The 21685-nt window shown below is 30.4% G+C and overlaps 2 protein-coding genes and 1 long non-coding RNA gene across 3 annotated transcripts in view; 2 read left to right on the top strand and 1 right to left on the bottom strand.

The window, feature by feature from the left end:
• The first annotated feature begins 1347 nt into the window (after window positions 1–1347).
• Window positions 1348–9694, top strand: LOC145331591 (uncharacterized). Its single transcript, XM_080176338.1, has 13 exons — window positions 1348–1446; window positions 1926–1999; window positions 2293–2348; window positions 2650–2705; window positions 3137–3180; window positions 3688–3751; window positions 4199–4270; window positions 4796–4846; window positions 4978–5072; window positions 5385–5538; window positions 5940–6052; window positions 6237–6278; window positions 9183–9694. The coding sequence occupies exons 1-13, from the start codon at window positions 1435–1437 to the stop codon at window positions 9253–9255; spliced, it is 906 nt and encodes a 301-aa protein (XP_080032464.1). The 5' UTR covers window positions 1348–1434; the 3' UTR covers window positions 9256–9694.
• A 4627-nt stretch (window positions 9695–14321) lies between these two features.
• LOC145331821 (uncharacterized) lies at window positions 14322–15853 on the top strand. The gene is made up of 4 exons (XR_013883916.1): window positions 14322–14414; window positions 14644–14687; window positions 15121–15198; window positions 15693–15853. It is a non-coding gene; the product is annotated as an uncharacterized LOC145331821 (long non-coding RNA).
• Window positions 15854–19233: 3380 nt separating this feature from the next.
• Window positions 19234–21685, bottom strand: part of LOC145332503 (TWiK family of potassium channels protein 18-like) — a 44638-nt gene continuing 42186 nt past the window's right edge. The window contains exon 16 of the mRNA XM_080177508.1: window positions 19234–19292. Coding sequence (XP_080033634.1) covers window positions 19234–19292 — 59 coding nt within the window. The remainder of the gene's footprint in view (window positions 19293–21685) is intronic.

Below are 21685 nucleotides of genomic sequence, written 5' to 3'. Positions count from 1 at the left end.
GTGAGATGCACTCAGTGGTTTATAAAATACTTAGTTCCTTGTTTGTCTTCTAATATACAAGTGCTGTGTACTTTTAGCTTAGTTACATTTCAATGTTTTTTTTGATGCTGTGATATGTATTCATATCAAACAAGAATGATAAAATGCATAAACATTAAGCTCTATGAATAGTGACAGAGCTGTTATGTGTTTGCTTTTCATTTGTATAAGAATTCATAAAAACTTGAGATAAGTAAAGGGGGAGGTAGGTTTTGCTTAAATTCCGTAAGGGTGTGAGTTTTAAGGCTTAAGACAAGAGTAAAACGATAAAATTTATGTTAACTTTAAAAAAATTGTTGTCTATATAGTTCTTTTTAATAAGAATTACACATACTTAGTGAATAATATTGTTCTACTACTGTTTTTAAGCCTTAAAACTCACACTTTTACGGAATTTTAGCACAACCTACCACTCCCTTTTAAAATAATGAAAACATACATAAGTTCCAAAGTTTTAAAAATAAAAGTAAGAACAGCCAAGCAGAGGTGGAAAAAAGAGCAAAACAAACAGAGAGACTAGTTGTAAAGCATATGCTAAGCTGGATTAGATGCAATTTTACATAAAATATCTTTGGATATAAATTTTTTAATAAAGATTTGCCAAAGTTTATTTATTATTTTGTTTCTAATTTTGAAATGAAATTTTCCATCCTTGTTTTTTTTTCGTATTGTTGTATAACTTGATTGTATACTAGTTTTTAAAAACATTTTACCCATATATCTAATCTGTATTTAAAGTTGTTAAAAATTAATAGCCTAAAACCTGTCGAGAAATTATTTAAAGGAAATAAAAAACTAATCAATCAGCTATTCTTGAGATAATATGGGTCATTTATAATACTTTGCATTGATATAACAGGTTTTTATTTAAAATTAACTTTAAGTTGCATAGAGTTTGGTAACAATGATTTCTGTGGTTAAAAAGTACATTTTTTATCAAGCGTTAAAATTGGAAAAGTCAAGATAAGGGTTCAAAAACAAGAACAACATCCATAAGAATAGATTCAAATATATAACACAAAGGGACATTTTGTAGATCCCATCCTTTACGGACCTTTTACAAAAACTTTGCTATGAAAAAATTCCCCCTCTATGCTTTAATAGTTATTTATCACATCATATTATAGACAGCTTTCCACGGATATTAAATGAAAAATTATAAGAGCAAAACCAGTTTTGTAACAATGCTAAAAAACTGGTATTAATTTTATGATTTTTAATTTAATATTTGTGGAAAATTGTTTGTAATATGGTGCTTTACATGATTTATGCAGTATGACTTAGAACCGCTTTTAATCCAGCAGATAAACACAATGGAAAATAATGTAAATTAAATTGTTGTTTATTTCAGAATAGAACTAATTTAAATCCAAAGGGTGGAAGATACAGCTCAATATGATAAACAAGGTCAGTCAAAATTAATTCAGGGATAGGGTAATAGAGATAGAAATAGAATTTAGAATATGTTGTTATATTGACTAGGGAAAATGTGTTGCAATTTAGTAAGCTAATTTGGACCTCATTTTTTGGTCAGTTCAAACACCATTTGGAGGGGAGGGGTCGGGGATTGAGGGTTTGTTATTTTATCTAGCTGCAAGTATTACTTTATTAGATTAGATTCCTCAAAATCATGATTGTTCAATTATGATTTTGATTGCAGAAAAAATATAGATTTTTACAGTATAGTTTACAGTCCAATGTCCTTTCTCTCACTTAAATTATGGATCATAATTAAGCCTTTTTGCTGCGCTACTTATGTACACTCTTAGTAGTTTTAATTATATGTATGGGCCTTTTGGAGATGAAAAAAGGAAAAGGTTGCAACTTAAACCTTCATATTCCTGGACATAATTGTCCTTCTTATGCTAAAAAATATTTTTTTTTAGAAATTCGCATTTGGATATGTTTTGGTGTCAGCGCTTACTTTAAGATACTTTCTTACTACACAACAAATTATTAGGTGAGTATTAGAGTTAGCAGCGTATCTTGTTTATAGTTCTAAGAATACATGAAAGTTGATATGGTTTAGTTTCAAATAAGCCTTTCAATCCCATAGAAGCGATGCTTTTTTGCAGTCATTTGTGTTGTCTATTATGATTTTTTTTAGGCTTGTTCAACTGAGACCTTTTTAATTTTTGCTTTTCTCTATCTTTTTTTCTAATTTCTGTATTTAAGCTTTTATCTAATCATATTGGATTCTCTTTCCACAAATTTTTTATTTTGTGTATTAATTTAATACCTTTTTATTTTTAGTCAGATCAGATTTTTGGGGAGATGGGAACCGTTTTGGCATTCAAATCTTTGTATAGGTAAGGTTTATAGATCTAGTATGACTCCATATCTGATTCTTTCTGCTAAATTAAAGCTGGTATTTTCGTCAAAACTAAAAAAAATATATTCTTTATGGTATTATTGACAGTTCTCCACGTATGAATCCTTCCTACAGAAATTAAATGAATGTCGGAGCATTACGAGGATGATTAATGGCAAAGGGAATTTTCACACACAAAAATTAGTCTTACATCTTGAATAGCAGCTGAAAAAATTACGTTTCCTAAAAACTACTACTACTAAAAATGTAATTTGTTCTATTATTTTGTAATTTCTTAGGTGGAAACTGCAAATTAGCCGCAGCTCAATGTTTTACTAATTATAAATGTGCTCAGGTAATGACTAGAAACCAGAGACGTCAAAGGGGAGGGTAAAGGGTTAATTAACCCCCCACCCCTTCCCCCAAATAAAAAAAACTTGGACGTCCTTGCCTATATGATAAAAAGATTACTGCCCCCCCCCAAATAAATTTCATTTAAATTTACCCCCCCCCCCCCTATATAAAGAAGCTTGCTAGAAACTTGCTAGAAATTATTTACCTTTAACTTTTTGGTCAGTCAAAATTACGATAATTTGTTAATTTACTTAAATGGTAGTAATCATACCCACTATATTAAAGTGGCAAAAGAGGAAATTCTAAACATTTTCCTTAATTGCATTCTTACTTTAAAAATATTCTCTGCAAGAGAAAATATTAAAAAGGACATTTCTTGTTCAGAAAAATATTTTTTTTCATTTTTGTAATATTCAAATTCATTCTATTTAGACTATTGGATGTATTCAAAGATGTTTGTTAGACAATATTGATAGGTAAACAAACATTTAAAACAATCTTTAAAAATAAAAAAATCTTTAAATTCTAACCCAAAACAGCTTACAATTTTTATAAAACTTAAATTTTATTTTAAAAGCAATTTAGCTATAAATAAGTAAGGACAGGGCATGAGTCTTTTTCCACCATGGTTATTTCTTGTATTTAAAAAAATTTATTAACACTAAAACTAATCAACATACTAAAGAATATTTGCTATACATTTAAAGACCTTATTTGATATCTGAATGCAATCTTATAAAGAAATAAAAAATAGTTATTTATCCCATAGTATTTTAGACAGATTTCCGCAGATATAAAAATAAATATTTTTAGATTAAAATTAGTTTTGTAAGCCCTGAGGTGCTGAAGGCCCAGGCTAATGAAACAGGCGTTATGATTTTTTTGATATACGTGGAAAATTGTCTGTAATTCTGTATGGCTTAGAACTTCATTGATTTTGATCAGCCATACTTAAAAAAAACATTATTTGATTATTTTTTTAGTGAAGAGAAGACAGCTGCTTGTGCTTATATTTGTGAGATGACCTATGGATATGAAAATCAACCAGTAAGCAAATAGTTATATCACTACATGGATGGTACACCAAATTTTCCTGTTCTCTAATAAAGCAGGCTAAAATAATGATCCCCTCCCCTCCTACTGGATGAATGAACTGACTAATAATTCAGTTTCATGTCAGCAACCTTTTACAACAATTTTTTACCTGTCATAATATCCACGTGTATTCTACATCCATTGTAAAGAACAGCTGTTTTTAAAATCTCTTATAACCTTTAAAAGAAAAGTTTAAACAAACCAAATTGCAACTTTTACTGGTATACTGTCCAATATGATAAACTCTTAGACAGTGTAACATCTAACATAAAAAAATAAAAAAAGAAAATTGTAAAGTGTCTTTTTTTGTCACTTTAACCTCTTATTTGTTTTAATGGTACAAATTAAGTAGCTTAACTTAATAAATAATCTTCATGTAATTACCTCAAAATATTTAAGTTTAAAGACATGATAAACTGTATGTTGGATAACAAATGCCTTCTGGAATACCCTGAAGATGGACCCTGTAAGGTAAAAACTTTAAAAAAAATACTTTTTGAATTGTATACCTACCTATTTTAACTAATAATAGAATATTTATAGAACTAGGGAATTATTAACACAAAAACATTTTATATCTTTTTTTAATCACTCAAGTATATTATCTTTGGAAAAAATTATTAAATTTCAACTTTTCTGACTGTGCCATTAGATGCATGTTTATCCTAATATATAAAGAAGTAATCTTTTTTGTCTGTAACGAATGATCTTGCTAACTGATGAACCGATATGGTCCTACTTTACAGTGAAGCTACACTATAGGTTTTGGGATTGTTTTAGGCAATTTTATTTTTATAAAAAGTCTGGGTAGGTATGGTTTTGGCCTATTTTTGTGCCCTGCTATATTTCTTCGAACATAGAGCCCCTAGCATGCTAGGGGCTGCAGCTGCTAGTATTTTATAACTAAGTTGTTGTCTAACTTGCTTTTTAGTTTAAGTTAAATTGGTTTGATTATTAAAATCTACAACGGTTTCAAGAATATCTTAATTTATTTAGGGTTCAAATGCTGATGCTATTACTTCTGTGAAGACTATGGAAGACATTGAGGTACACGATACATATTTAATTTTACATTTATTTACAAAAAAAGTTATTTTAGTTAGTTTAAACAGATGCCTATATAAAATAATGTTTAAAAACTAATACAAACAGTTATATTCTGAAAAAAAATATATTAGGGAGACTGGTGGGTCCTCAGAGGAATCAACTGTGGAGAGAGCCCTTACCCTGGAGGTTATGATTGGTATCCCTGTCAGCACGAGAGATTCATCAAGTAAACCATTCATTATTACAGTTTACAGGCTAACTTGATTTTGGTGAGCCTTGTAATTGCCTGGATAAATCTAGGATCAATAAATTCACAAAGTTTCTTCTCATGTAGTAAAAAAACAAAAAATTAATAATAATCTTTACCAGCTTTTCTGTTTAACTTGGAATTAGGCATTAGCTACTTTGCTACCAAAAATGATTTACCTAAAGGAAACTTTATACCTTAAATGCCTATTTCCCCCTGCTACTACATATATATGGTTAAAGGTCCAAATCAAAATGTAACTTACAACTGTAAATCTGTCAATGATTCTAGGGCTGCTGAAGGCCACTGGATTAACAATGTTACCTACTGTGGTGGACGGCATGACAAGTGCACTACAGACATTATTGTAACAATTGCCAATGTGTCAATGCCTGCTCCTGGTGTGGTTAATCATAAATATACTGATGCTCCTTTAGATCCACAGGTAAAATTATTCATTGTAGTGGTGAGAATTCCCAGAAATCTTAGATATATTAGAGGAGAAAGTTCCATGAGAAAATCTTTAATATATAGATCACATTTACATGAATAATATTTTTTTAATAATATTTTCAAAAACTCTTTAGCATTTCATTGTCTTTCTCTTGGCAAATATTAACATTTTCTTTGAATCTTCATAGAAACCAATTCTTTACAATTGATCAAAGTAGGATACCTGCCAGCCAAAATCATTCAAGGCAAAGTTTGTTATTAATGTTTTTTAATATCTAAAGGAAAGTTATTCATCTGATGCACATACTGAATACATTACTTTAATCCTATGGTTGTATCTCATACCTATACAAGAAATCATATCATTATAATGTCTATGACAATTTTTTCTAGGAAGAAGACTGGAGACTTGTGAGTATGCCCCATCCAGATTATGCCCTGATGCTCTGGTGTGGCCGTCTGCCTGTTCTCAACTATGCTGGAGGCATTGTTATTTCCAGACACAGGTATGATATAATTATGCAGGTCAAAGTGAATTTAACTGTTGAGAAATCCAGTCCTCAATTGCATCATGGAACTGTACAGTAAGCAAAGTCTTACTTTGTCATACTTAAAATATAATTATTATAGTTAAATGCCTGATAATGAACAATCCTTTTGAATTTTATTGATTGAAACTATTGATTTCAGGGATGACAGTAGTATGCCCAAAGAAGTTGTACAAGAATTCAGGAAAACAATACATACATTCATACATAAAAATAACAGGATGTTAGACTGTCTGTCCTTGCACTAATACTTCTCCTTCATCGTGAGGCTTCTAATAAGTCTAAGGAGGGTAACTCTATCCTCCAAATAGAAATAACCCCTAGAAAAAAATGTATCCTTTCTGTTTAAAACAAAGTTAAATGTGGAGAGTTTTTATATGGTTTTTGAAAAAAATATGTCAAAAATACCAAATATATATATCTAATATATATAGTTCAAATATAAATTTGAAGAGATTTTCTGTTGATTAAAAGTTTTGCGTCTATGTAAAATATGTCAATTATAAAGTTAAGTTTTGTCTGGTTAATAGAGGTTTTAGAAAAGATGAATAAAGTGATAGTTGCATAAAGTGCATTTAACACGTTTGATTGTAAGCATAAGTTAAAAGAATACCATCTAAAATACATAGTGTGTATTACAATAAATATCAATCAATTAGGCACCACCAAAATAGTTATCACACTCCTTTTGTGAAAACAGGAAAGCCATTTATGTTGCATATATTCAAAAAATATGATTTTCAAGTCTTGATATTTTAAAACTCTCTGGTAGAAAATTGAAATTCTTACAAAGATTTGTCCTATAGATGTAGTATAAACTATTGAAAAGAAGAAATATACAGTTCACTAAATTCAAGTTTAAATGCACTTTGTAAAACTACCCCTTTAGTTACTTTCTTTATAAATATGAAGTAATAATCTGTCAGTTTTTCCGCTCGTTTTCTATGAAAATATGAACAGAATATGGACAAATTAAGAAATACAAAAATATTATTGGACAAAAAGACTTTCCAGTATGGCTTCTAAACTGTTTAATATCTGCTGGATTAGAACAAGTTCTCAGCCAATAAAGATTAAATAGCGATAATAGTTGTTTCTCACATTTTATTAAGAGAGCTTTCTGTGGATATTCTAAAATTATGAGATTAGAATCAGTTTTTTAGATTTAAGATGCTGACGGGAACGGATATTAATCAGTTGCAAAGCAATACAAAAATAGTTATTTCTTGCATCATATTATAAACAGCTTTCCGTGGATAATATATTCATAGAAAGCTGGATATAATACGATGCTAGACATAGTTTTTTCATATAGATGAGAACCGGTTTCTATCCACCGGATTCGAATGAATATGAGAATAGTTATTTCTCGCATCGTATTATAAACGGCTTTCCGCGGATATAGAATGTACAATTATAAGATTAAAACTAGTTTTTTTTAGCCCCAAGGTGCCGGAGGCACCGCCTAAAAAAACTGGTTTTAATCTTATGATTGTACATTTCTATATTCGTAGAAAACTGGATATAATACGATGCTAGACATAGTTTTTTCGTATGGATGAGAACCGGTTCCTATCCACCGGATTCGAATTATTAAATATATTCGGATTATTGTATTTATCTTGGTATATAGTTAGGATTGAAAATTTATTTCTAATTTACCAAATAATTTTATTTGTTATATATTAATAATTCTAAGTAAAATACCTTTTACCAAAACAAAATGTTAGCCTAATCTATCTATTAAGGTCCTACAAAATATTTTTTCTTACCCTTAAACACTTTTTTTTATCATATTATACAAGATGAATAACCCTAGAATAATTCATTTTAATCTTTGATTTGAAATGTAAATTTGAATTATCCCAAGTAAAAGTTTATGCACTGCACACCAAACTTAAGACAAATTTAATTAAAAATCTGGAAGTATTAACTTTGTGCGGCTAAACTTTTCCATCATTTCTACAGTTTGATTCACAGATTTTTAAATGATTAAAGCTTAAAATTAGATAGTATATTAATTTCTTATTATATGCATTTATGTTGTTACTGAAGAAGCAAAATAAGGCTCTGACTATTTTAGGATAAAAAAATCTCTTTATTGGTCAAGATACTCTATTATCCTCATGTTCTGTCTGTCTGCCCGTCCGTCCAGTATTTATGGAGGGGAGGGGGGGGGGGGGAGGGTGACATTTTTCTGGGCTGTTTCTTAAGATACTGTTTTTTTTTTCATATGGATACCCATAATAAAAAAACAACAATTAATAAATAACTGTTTATATCCACAATTGAAAAAATAAATTGGGATTGTTGATTTGATCAATCTTTTTTAATGCAACGATAAATCTTATAACATAGACCCCTATTAAATCATGCTTTTTAAACGGAGGCATGAGGTAGGTTTAGCCAGTCGGTATAAAACTTTAGGGGGTAAAAAAGAGGACAAGCCAGCAGGGAGTAAGGGAGGGGACAATGGATCAAATATTCAATTTTTAAGAGTCTCAGACTTTGGGTACTGGCTTAAAGGGAATGTGCAAGAATTCAGCTGGTTCTGACTGACTTTGGGTACTAGCGCATCAATGCCCCGCTAACTAGCTGAGTTAGTTTTTAATATAGCAGACAGAAAAATCTGTATTAAATGGCTGGTTTTACCAAATATTTTTCCCAAGAAAATGTCATTTCATTTATAGAAACTCTACTGCAATATTTATGTATTAAACAATCTAAGAACCCCTTGAATTTAGGTGTCCGTTAAAAATATATGAGGAGGGTTGATGAAGTTCTAAAAACGATTTTTCTAGTAATTAATTACAGAATGTTTACTACATTGTGATGTATTGGTAATTTAATTTTCAAGTAAATGATTTTTTTCTTAGGACTAATTCTGTTCTATATTAAATTACCATGATCCCTTTACAATTTTAGTCAAATTTTCTGGATAAATCTGGTTTTCATTTGAATTAATTGCCCATTGTCCCCTCCATTGTTAGACAGGCTTCCTGATTTCCATTGTAATTGGGTGTTGAAGATATACGCTTATGTTTTACAACTGCTGGGTTACAAAATAATGTATGTATTTTTTATCCAGAGAGGTGATGAGTAAACATGGAATTGACTGGGATAAAACATGTCCTAGCAACAACAACCACTGCCCAGAATAAATACAATTCTTCAAAATTTAAGTATAGGCCAATGAAAGATACATTAAGCTTCCTATAAAATTAGAGCATGTAAACACCACAGACTATTTTTGTGTTTCAAAATGGGGATTGCTTTGAGTACCCAAATCAAAATTTTAATTGAGGAGAAGATTAGTTTATCATTCATTGCCTATCCATGCTTAAAATACAATCTGTATACAATACAATAATTAATACAATTTTTAGTATAATGCAAAATGTTATTGTTTTTTTTCTTAATATTGTCAAAATAATATTTTTTTATATTATTCTAAACACTTTTTTTTAAGAATACCTTTTTAATGTCATATGTATTGATTTATAAGATTTTTTAAAATTGCTTTTATAATTTTGTATAAATACATTATGTGTACATTTTTAATTGCTTTTATAATTTTGTATAAATAAATTAACAAACAGACTTCTTACAGAAATTAGTACTTCATATTTTGTTCCTTCCTATTCTATGATTCAAGAATTTAAAACAAAAAGGTGTTGTAATAAAAAAAAAATTGTATGATTCTTATTAACCCATAATTGGCGCCGGTAACATCAATGTCTAAAGATTATAAAAAACAGTGGCAAATTTAAATTCATCTGTACTCCGGCCCTCCCAAAGTGCCCATCAAAACTTCTGGAATGGTAAAAATCGTCTAAAGAACCATATACTTTTATCCTTATTCCTGAGAAACCTGTTTATAGTATACTACTAATTGTAATAGAATTAGATTAAAACTTATGGATAACCATAAGGCGTATTTACTAAAATGGTTGAAAGTATAAAAGTTGTAAACATACAGAAAAAAATATCAAGGACTGAACTAGCTATAATCTTACCACCAGAGGAGCGTGGAAGGGGTGTGTATCCACCCTCCTGAAATAATATGCAGATAGAGTCCTTCCTATGCTCAACCTTTGACAAAATTGCATCCTCCTTAGATAGCCAAAGCAAATTTTCCCAGGCAAAACCTTGCGCATGCCTTGTGCAAAGCCGACACAATGGGGTGGGGGTAGCATTGAAAAACTTTTTCATATAGCATAGACCAATTGTCAGTCCTCTTCCATTTAAATATTTTTTTTGTTATAATACAAAGTAGAACGATGTCTGTCTGTCCCTCTGTCTGTCTGTCTGTCTGTCTGTCTGTCTGTCTGTCCCTTAAGATCTCGGTAACCACTGAACTGATCGGATTCTACTCTTCAGGGTATCTACCTATTGGTCCTTTGGTGGTTTTAAGCTATTTTCTTGGGGGGTGGGACACCCCCAATCCGCCCCAAAACCCAACCCCCCCCCCCATTTTTTTTTTTTTTTTTTTTTTTGAAGGAGATTTCCTTGGTCCTTTAACGAATTTTGCCTTAATTTTTTATCATCTCTTGGGGCAAAGCCCCTAGAGGCTAGGGGCGAAGCCGCTAGTGAGAACATATTGTACAAAAGAGTAAATTATTTATTACAATCAAATTTGCCATTGTGTTGTTTGGGCACCAACAAAACTTTGGTCGTCATGGTTACCCCAGTTTTTTTCTTCTTTTTGTAAAGTTTTCATAGAATATTATTATGATAGTAAGTCTCTGAGGTATTTCATCCATGGAAATAATATAACAGTAACAGTTTTTTTTTTGTAACAATTGCTTGGACAAAAATCTTTGAGGTTTGGTAGCTGTTGAAATGGATATAGAATACGTGTGTAAGGTGACGGGCATCCTAAATCAACAACAAATTAATTCGAGAAAAAAATCACGAAACTGTACGTGATTTTCAGCTGTCACTATTCCTTGGTGACCGGGGGATTTTTGTCGTCAATTAGGGTTGCTATTATAGTCCTCTGAAATTGGTCAATACGTTCCTCCATGGCCAGGGGAGAGTCATTGGTAAAGCTTTACGTGGAGTGGTTTTGTTATATTAGCCAGCTGGGAGATACTTTTTATGACTACAGCTTTGTTGCACATTGTTCACTTTAAAATGCTCAAAATAGTGCTTGTGATTACGGACTGAGGTGTGTAGAAAGGAGTTGTTTCTTCCTGGCAAAAGGAAATAGGTCTATAAGTATACACCCCCTAAAACAGCCAAGTTACCATCTTAATTTTGATGGGGTTGTGTGTGAATAAAAATTTGAGTGATTTGCGTAACATTTTAATGGTCAAAGAACGATTTTTAAACTTTTTATTATGTTGATGACATATAAATGACACCCCACTACTTTATGTATAACATTTCCGTAAAGCTCATAACCCCATCAAGTTATCTTATTCTAGATAAAAAATTTTATTCTAGCTTCAAAAATAAAAAAATCACAGCCGTTTGAAATTTTTAAGTAAAAAAGGACCTGAAAACAAAGGTTGTTAAATAAAAGGGTGAAGGAAGCGAAAATTGACCTTGACTTACTTAAGGTCGGAAATTTATCATTACACAGGGGACTTGCACAAAAAAATTTAGCCCTCTAGCTCTAATAGGAACTGAGATAATAGGGGGGGGGGCGTTGAACGCCCCCCCCCCCCCCGACTGATTAAGGTGCGGCAAGGGGCCCGACTGTAAGGGGTTAAGGGGTGAGAATTCTCTGGTACTTATTGCACACCCTCTCAGCAAAATCCTGAGCACACCACTGGTTGCGGATTTTAAAAAAAATTAAGACCATACACAAAACAATCAAGCCGTTTTGCAATATTAATAAACAAATGCATTTTTTCCCGTTATTTGTTATAAAAGGGGGAAATTAATTCTACACTAAAAATTATCATATTCCCTTGCATTTATAATTTCTTATGACATTTTTACTGATTTGTTTATTTTATTCCATGGCATTTATATCCATAGATGCACGGATATGGAAATGAAAAAAAAATATTTTATGCTTTAATACTTTTTTTTGTGGCTAACCTATTAACATATACATATAATAAAGTTATCAGGACTAAAATATTATGTCTAATAAAAATCTAACAATAATTCCTTAGATTACATGATCTTTGTCTAAAAGTTCTAACTATGATACTATTCTGTTCATGGCCCAAAGCATTCTCATACCCTTATATTACAATGGCATATCAGCAACACCCACCATACTAGAATTTTCAGTAATGACGCCATTTGGACCGAGATTCGAACCCAAGATCTTCCTGACAGCTAGCGGAAGCATTGACAATAAGATGGATTAAAGATTATGATAGGACAATAAAGATTTATTGCTTTTCTCTTTGGTTCTACCTTTGTTAGCTTAAAACTTCCAGGAAGGAGAGAAACATAATATTTATACCATTAATGTCCTCTCCTATGATATCTAAATTCTTCAAGTATCTTTCAAATGTTTTCAATATTATTTTTTCGTTGTCTTATCGCTTTATTCCTGCAGAATATTCCCCCCGTCCATTCCTTGATCCACTTTGGGCTGTGTCGTAATTGTAGAGTAATAAATTTTTAGTTACAATACTTTACTGCAAAAATACCTTGTGATTGCTAAATAGACTAAAATATTATGGACAGAATATTAAGCATATCAAATGTTGAAAAATGATTTTAGGAATGGTACCTTCACCCTCTCAAGAGAAATCGCCCCTAGCTAAAAAGAAAATAGTTTATGTAATTTCACAGAAACGTCCTAACCAACTTTACTGTGAATAGTATTTTACTTTTTTTTTACGGAAATCAAGGGAGGGGGAACATTTAGTAAAATTAATCTACAACCTTTTCTCCCCCCCCCCCCCAATACCTTTGATTAATACCCCTGGGGACGGTTGATTAAAAAGTAAAGCCAGATCTTTAAAGAAGGTCCAAGGCGCTAACATATATCCCAACTATTGTAACCAACCCTTTGATTGCACGACCTTCGTCTAAATATCCTGAAGTTGCACTTGTTTTTGGCCAAGACATTGACCCCTCTCTTACTAATTATGTTGTGAATTTGACATAGAAGCATTAGGTACACGTACAACGTAACGTTTGATATCTTTAGTTATGATGAGGTAAGGGGTGAGATTCGAACCTATTACACCCCCTTTAACGACGAACTTGTAACAGTCACACCCAAACAATTACAAGCTTCTAAAGCAAAATTTTACCAATACAAATTTTGAGAAAATTTTTTCAATGTACTATCCCTTTTCCATTCCCGTTACCATTTACTATTTCTATTCACTTCTACGATCAAGGCTTTTAGTTTACTTTGGTAGTGGTACTTCATCAGTGGGTGTTGGTCATTTTTAAATGGGAAGCTTTTCTATAGTTAGAGTCCGTTCAGTCTTTTCGTTATTTTAGACATGTTCTTAAATGTCCTTTGATTTCAAACTTTGCATGTGATTATTTTTATAAAAGTTAGGTATCTATAATACAAAGTAGCTTGATGTCTGTCTGTCCGTCTGTCTGCCCCCCTTAAGATCTCGGTAACCACTGAACCGATCGGATTCTACTCTTCACGGAATATACCTACTGGTCCTGTGGTGGTTTTAAGCTATTTTTTTGGGGGGTGGGACACCCCAACCACCCCAAAAATAAAAATATCCCCACTTCCCAATTTTTATTTTTTTATTTTTGTAAACAAAACCCAGTAATTGGGATAGGAGAACCCCACTGCAACATGGGTTGAAGCCCCCATGAATCCCCCCCCCAAAAAAAATTTAAATATTTTATTTAATTTTAATTTTTGTGTATGCGAACAACCTAGGTTTAATTTTTACGAATTGAAATTTTTGTGTATACGGCAAACAACCTGGGTTTAATTTGTACAAATTAAAATTTTGGTGCATAAAGCTCACAGCCTGGGTTTAATTTTACCACAGAGTAATTAAACAAAGAATAATTTTTTTTAACATTTCTTTTAAGCAGGGTTGACTTCCCATAACTATATAGGGCGAAGCCCCTAGAGGCTAGGGGCGAAGCCGCTAGTATTCCAAATAGTGTAGCAAATCTATAATCGTTACCAGAGTTTAAAACATGCTGATTTTACCAACTTTTTGTATGATATAGTTGGATCCTTTTCACCTGTTTTGCAGGCTTATTTGATTTTTAATATATAGAGATGTATTAGTTTATAAAAGCTTCACTGTAAAAAAATGGTAACTAATATTTCGTTTACAATTAGATGTCAATAAAATGTGGAGGATTCTGTGGAAGTTTCTGTGGCTTTAGAGACAATGCCTGCAGATTTGTCATGGTAAATCTAAAATTTTTAAACAAAAATATATAATTAACTTTGAGTTAATCTACAGATTAATTTATTAATTATGTATTAATATCAATTAATAATAATAGATTGATTGAAAATTTTGAACACTGGTAGTTTAAACTAACCATTCACGATATAAGGAAAATAACCAACCCAGAGCTTTGCAAGATCTTTTGAAGCACAAATACGGGTATACATTGATCATTCTTTTTTCTAGAAAATTGATGTCAACAAACATGCCCATCATTCACACTTTGACAGGTAAATTGGTTGAAAAGTTTGAACACTACTAGTTTAACCCAATTTATCATAATTTAATAGAAGTACCCAAAGACCATTCAACTAAGGCTATAGTTTTTTTTTGTCTGTCCGTCCATCTGTAAGTCAATCAATCCGTAACACTAAGTGAGGAATAAGATTTTCTCTGCTGCAATTTAAGATAGATTGCTGATTTTTGGAAAATATAAACCTTTGGAAAGATCAAACAGTATATAACTCACTTGGTCCGTAGGTAATGCTTAAAAAACATTCATGTATTTATTTATAAATGAATTGTTATTTTCTATCATTGACCCTCTTTTTTAAAACTATGGAAAATTTGCTTTATATTTCACTTTATCCGTTTGTCCATCTATGATTTTTGTGTTTCGCTAGTTATGAGTGTTGTCGTTCTTGTTAAAATAAAAATGTTCAGATGCTGTAGTCATCATGTTAATATGGCACAACCTTGCATGAACCTTGAACATATCCGAGATAATCAACTTTACCATAGGTAGGGAATTGAAGCTTTATTTTAAGGGCTCGGCAGCCCCCACTATAAGCCTCAGGGAAGTCAACCTTTTCCAACTTTAAAAATCAGCTGAAAGTCTAAACCTGACCCAATCACGGCAATCCCTATTTTCAATTTTTTTCTAAACATCCAAACAGGTTTAAATTTACGGCTGCCAAGCCCTGCTTTCTCCTTTTACTTTAAACATTTAGGCATTAAACAAGAAGAGCAGTCATGAGGAGCCACTGTTTTTTTAGGTGGCTCCTTTCAAGAAATAAAATAGTAGCCTTCAACCAGCTACTGTTCTTATTTGCGGCATTAATTTTTTTTTTGTAAATTACAACTACATTGGTATAGTTAATATTCATAAAAAAAATATTCAACGGTGTATCTTATTAGCAGCCGTTATAGTTTAACAGAGAGTAGTTAAAGAGTAGCTTTGCTACTAAAAACTACCAATACAATAATCCTAAATTGTTTAATTTTTTTTTATTTAGACGAATGAGCGAGACCTACAATTATGAAAAGAAACGAAAATACAAACAAGATAAAATAAAAAATAATCATTAAATAATCTTACATCTTTATTCTTTTTTTGAAATGTTGTAAAAAAGCAACTCTTTTAAACGTATTCAATAAAAGTTTGATTTATAAAAAGATTGCTTTTTAGCATTTTTCTGAAAGTAAGCTTTTCTAAACCCCGAACCACTTCATTATGCAATCTACATTTTCCTGGATATTTTGTCTACGGTAGACCATAAGTGTACAGCTTTACAGTACATTGTTTATATTTGTTAAAGCAACACAAATGATAAAAGAAAAAGATTATTTTTAAAGTAAAATGCTTATATTTCAATCAAAATCTATATTTTTGTATTTTTTACCGATCCACGTCATTATGCAAATCAAAAGAAAATCAATGAGAAAACGTTTGTTTTGCCCTTTTCTCTACTTTTAAAAATTAATTCTGATAAAATAACAATTTTTTAAGGGATTTATGCATTAATTATAATGAAAAACAGTTTAAGGTAGATTTTATTGATTTTTCTAAATAAGAAATAATTGAAAAAATGAAATTCTATCCCTATCACTTTAGAGGACAGCTGCTGACCCCCAGTCTTATGGATGAAGCTAAATACATGTAAAAAATAAAAATTTGCCTGAAAAGTATACAAAAATGTTTTTTGATGTGTTAAAAAAATCCATTTTAAAATATTGATTTTGAGGATGATGTCCTTTAAGATGCTCTTACTGGTGGTGATGGTGAGCTAAATGTTATCAAAGTGCATGCCCTTGAAGAAAACTTATATATTGAACTATGGTCCAATTTTTGTAGTCATATCAGCCTCCAGCCAAGCAATATTAAAAAAGAAAAAAATTGTAATTTTAATTACTAAAATTCATAAAGTAAATAATGTAGTTTTTAGATAATGGTTATATTTCATGTTGAGAGGCTCCACTGGAGGCTGCTATGACTACAAAAAATGGTACATAGGTTAATAGACAAGTTGTTGTAATGGTCATGTACTTAGATAACATTTAGCTCACCTTCACCACCAGTAAGAGCATCTTAAAGGCCATCATCCTCAAAATCAAGATTTTAAAATGGATTTTTTTAACACATCAAAAAACATTTTTGTATACTTTTGAGGGTAATTTTTATTTTTAACATGTATTTAGCTTCATCCATAAGACTGGGGATCAGCAGCTGTCCTCTAAAGTGATAAGGATAGAATTTCTTTTTTTCAATTATTTCTTATTTAGAAAAATCAATAAAATCTACCTTAAACTGTTTTTCATTATAATTAATGCATAAATCCCTTAAAAAATTGTTATTTTATCAGAATCATTTTTTAAAAGTGGAGAAAAGTGCAAAACAAACGTTTTCTGATTGATTTTCTTTGGATTTGCATAATAACGTGGATCGGTAAAAAATACAAAAATATAGATTTTGATTGAAATATAAGCATTTTACTTTAAAAAGAATCTTTTTCTTTTATCATTTGTGTTGCTTTAACAAATATAAACAATGTACTGTAAAGCTGTACACTTATGGACTACCGTAGACAAAATATCCAGGAAAATGTAGATTGCATAATGAAGTGGTTCGGGGTTTACATTTTGTTGTGTCCTTTCGTTTAATTCAAACGGATAGCCCTTAAGAAATTAGACAAATTAGAAAATCATTAATAATCTAAAACTTTTAGCTCTATATATAACGTTTGATGCTAAGCAACTTTATAAAGTAGATACAACAGACCTTATGTATAAATTTCAAAGAGCTGTAACTCTCAGCTGTTAATAAATATTAGCTTCGCTCTTATGGATGTTGTTTTGATTGCATTTTAGTTACAAAAGAAAATTGAAAAACTGGAAGAAAAAAAATTTACATGTTTACAATATATAAAAAAATCATTTTGTACTTTGATGTGAGAATTATATGAAAATGTGTTTAAAATACTGAAATAATTAGTGTTATGAAAATGACAGGAAATCTAAATTGTTATCATTTGACTTTATCATGGCATTTGATACTATCCAATTTTACTCTTCAATAGTCAACAAAATATTAACAATTTCTTTTTTTAGGCAAACCATTATATAGTAGACTATAAAAGTTGGAAAGATTTTTAATCAATATAATAGATTTGAAATCTGCATAAAATTTTAAGGATTTTTTATAAAATTCGTTTTTTATATAATTCTTTATTTAAAGGCGCAAATACAAATTAAGTTAAATAATTTTAAGATCTGTGATTGGTGGATTGAAAACTATCTGCGCTCTGATTGGAGAAGCTTAAGTGACGTACATCATTCAACCAATTAGAGCGTAGGTAGTTTCCAATCCAGCTATCCTATTGGTCAAAATTTATTAACTTAAATCGTATTTGCGCCTTTAAATAAAGAATTGTATAAAAAACTAATTTTTTATAAAAAATCCTTAAAATTTTATGCAGATTTCAAATCTATTATATTGATTAAAAATCTTTCCAACTTTTATAGTCTATTATATAGTGAAGACTTCCCGCAGTATTTTAAATTTACTTAAATCTAAAACATTGATCTTTAGTCTTTTATGGTTAGATTTTGAAAAAAAAATCATAAAACAAAAGTTACAGAAAAATTGAACAAAATAGATTTAAAGACAAATTGAATTAATTAGTTTGTAATAGTCTTTTAACAATTTTACAGTTTTCATGATAGAAATCAATTACAGTTTTACAATCTTACAATAAAAAAGTAATTCTTTTCTGATAAAAAAAAGATTTAAATACAATTAAATAACTTAACTTGAATACTAAACAATTTGTTGATGTTGAATTTGTTTATTATTATTGTTGTTGGTATTGTTATGTTTTTCAAATGTGCAGGAATAAACAACAACTCGTTTAAACATGTTGACACGGTGCAGTACGTCCTCCTGATGTCAAACAGATATTTATAATTGAAGTGCAGCTACTCTTTATATTAAGTAATGTGTGCTTTCCTACAAAGTTCCTGTCGAATACTAACCCCCCCCCCCTCAATTTTAAAAAAAGAATTAAAAATAAAGGGGGGGGGGGGATTACAATACCTAATGCCCGCGGCTACCACTATCCTGTACCCAATATAACCTAACCTATTCTGACCTTAATCCTTATACTAAAGTAACAGGATGTCTATTTGTCTTGTGTTTGTACCAAAGGATCTCGCTAACCGCTAACCGATCGGGTTCTCCTTAACAGGGTAGCTTCTCATAGGTCCCGGGAAGGTTTATAACTATTTTAAGGGAAGGTACCACCACCCTTCCAAGAGATATCGCCTCTAGAAAAAAATCCCCCCCAAAAAAAAAAATTTTTTTCTTTAATTTTTTAATTGAGTGTAAATTGAGTGATGGGTGCTTTCCTACAAAGTTCCTGTTGACAACTGAACCATCCTCAAAAACAGATTTTAAAACTATGGGGGGGGGGGGGTTTCTATGCGTAATGCCCTTGATTGGCCCTACCCAGGCAAAAGTTGTTAATGTTAAAAATTTTAGAATACTTAAAAGTCTTCTTTTTATATAAAAATATCTGCCTTAAGTAGATAGTAGTTCATTGCAATAACCGCCATTCCAACTGAAAAATATGATACTTATTTATCGCATCCTCTTATAGACAGCTTTTCGCGAACATTAAAATAAAAAGTTATTAGATAAAATCAATTTTGTTGGCCCCGAGGGGCCAAAAGCTCGGGATAACAAAACTGGTATTAATTTCAAGATTTTGTTTTATTATAAGATACGTTTTTTGTAGGTAATGTGACAAATCAAAAAATTCTAAAGTTGGCATAAGAGTTAGGGTTTTCTTACATATGTATGTAGAAATATGTAAGACTGAGAAAACTCCTAGACTAGCCTAAGAATTTGGCCCCATAAAAAAAATAATTTAATAATTTAATTAGGGGTTAGGTTAGATAGAGATACAAAACAAAACCAATAGATAGAGAGATAGTGTAACGAAGGAGATTAGATAGTTTGAATAATTAATATACTTACTTAACAAATATGCAAAGTTAACTATAAGCTTAGCTCTATTCTACTCATTCTCCTTGATCCTCTCCATAGAAATTATATAGTTTGAATAATTAATATACTTACTTAACAAATATGCAAAGTTAACTATAAGCTTAGCTCTATTCATTCTCCTTGATCCTCTCCATAGAAATTATATGGTTTGTATAATCTATATACTTACTTAACAAATATGCAAAGTTAACTATAAGCTTTGCTCTGTTCATTTCTCCTTGATCCTCTCCATAGACATTATATAGTTTGTATAATATATATACTTACTTAACAAATATGCAAAGTTAACTATAAGCTTAGCTCTATTCATTTCTCCTTGATCCCCTCCATAGAAATTATATAGTTTGTATAATCTATATACTTACTTAACAAATAAGCAAAGTTAACTATAAGCTTAGCTCTATTCATTTCTCCTTGATCCTCTCCATAGACATTATATAGTTTGTATAATATATATACTTACTTAACAAATATGCAAAGTTAACTATAAGCTTAGCTCTATTCATTTCTCCTTGATCCCCTCCATAGAAATTATATAGTTTGTATAATCTATATACTTACTTAACAAATAAGCAAAGTTAACTATAAGCTTAGCTCTATTCATTTCTCCTTGATCCTCTCCATAGACATTATATAGTTTGTATAATATATATACTTACTTAATAGATATGCAAAGTTAACTATAAGCTTTGCTCTATTCATTTCTCCTTGATCCTCTCCATAGAAATTATATAGTTTGTATAATCTATATACTTACTTAACAAATAAGCAAAGTTAACTATAAGCTTAGCTCTATTCATTTCTCCTTGATCCTCTCCATAGACATTATATAGGTTGTATAATATATATACTTACTTAACAAATAAGCAAAGTTAACTATAAGCTTGGCTCTATTCATTCTCCTTGATCCCCTCCATAGAAATTATATAGTTTGTATAATCTATATACTTACTTAACAAATAAGCAAAGTTAACTATAAGCTTGGCTCTATTCATTTCTCCTTGATCCTCTCCATAGAAATTATATAGTTTGTACAATATATATACTTACTTAACAAATAAGCAAAGTTAACTATAAGCTTAGCTCTATTCATTTCTCCTTGATCCTCTCCATAGAAATTATATAGTTTGTATAATATATATACTTACTTAACAAATATGCAAAGTTAACTATAAGCTTGGCTCTATTCATTCTCCTTGATCCCCTCCATAGAAATTATTTAGTTTGTATAATCTATATACTTACTTAACAAATAAGCAAAGTTAACTATAAGCTTAGCTCTATTCATTTCTCCTTGATCCCCTCCATAGAAATTATATAGTTTGTATAATCTATATACTTACTTAACAAATAAGCAAAGTTAACTATAAGCTTGGCTCTATTCATTCTCCTTGATCCTCTCCATAGAAATTATATAGTTTGTATAATATATATACTTACTTAACAAATCAGCAAAGTTAACTATAAGCTTGGCTCTATTCATTCTCCTTGATCCTCTCCATAGAAATTATATAGTTTGTATAATCTATATACTTACTTAACAAATAAGCAAAGTTAACTATAAGCTTAGCTCTATTCATTTCTCCTTGATCCTCTCCATAGAAATTATATAGTTTGTATAATATATATACTTACTTAACAAATATGCAAAGTTAACTATAAGCTTGGCTCTATTCATTCTCCTTGATCCTCTCCATAGAAATTATATAGTTTGTATAATCTATATACTTACTTAACAAATAAGCAAAGTTAACTATAAGCTTGGCTCTATTCATTCTCCTTGATCCTCTCCATAGAAATTATATAGTTTGTATAATCTATATACTTACTTAACAAATAAGCAAAGTTAACTATAAGCTTGGCTCTATTCATTCTCCTTGATCCCCTCCATAGAAATTATTTAGTTTGTATAATCTATATACTTACTTAACAAATAAGCAAAGT

This window comes from Acartia tonsa, chromosome 11 (assembly GCF_053477335.1).
Source record: "Acartia tonsa isolate MP-2025a chromosome 11, ASM5347733v1, whole genome shotgun sequence".
NCBI lineage: Eukaryota > Metazoa > Arthropoda > Copepoda > Calanoida > Acartiidae > Acartia > Acartia tonsa.
The sequence above is the reverse complement of the archived record's forward strand: the minus strand, read 5'-3'. Positions and strand labels throughout refer to the sequence as shown.

Excerpts from the sequence above, each read along its gene's own strand:
- LOC145331591 (XM_080176338.1), top strand. Across the intron at positions 4,847-4,977 it reads AGACTATGGAAGACATTGAG|GGAGACTGGTGGGTCCTCAG; the intron begins GTACACGATACA and ends AAAATATATTAG. Across the intron at positions 5,539-5,939 it reads ATGCTCCTTTAGATCCACAG|GAAGAAGACTGGAGACTTGT; the intron begins GTAAAATTATTC and ends AATTTTTTCTAG.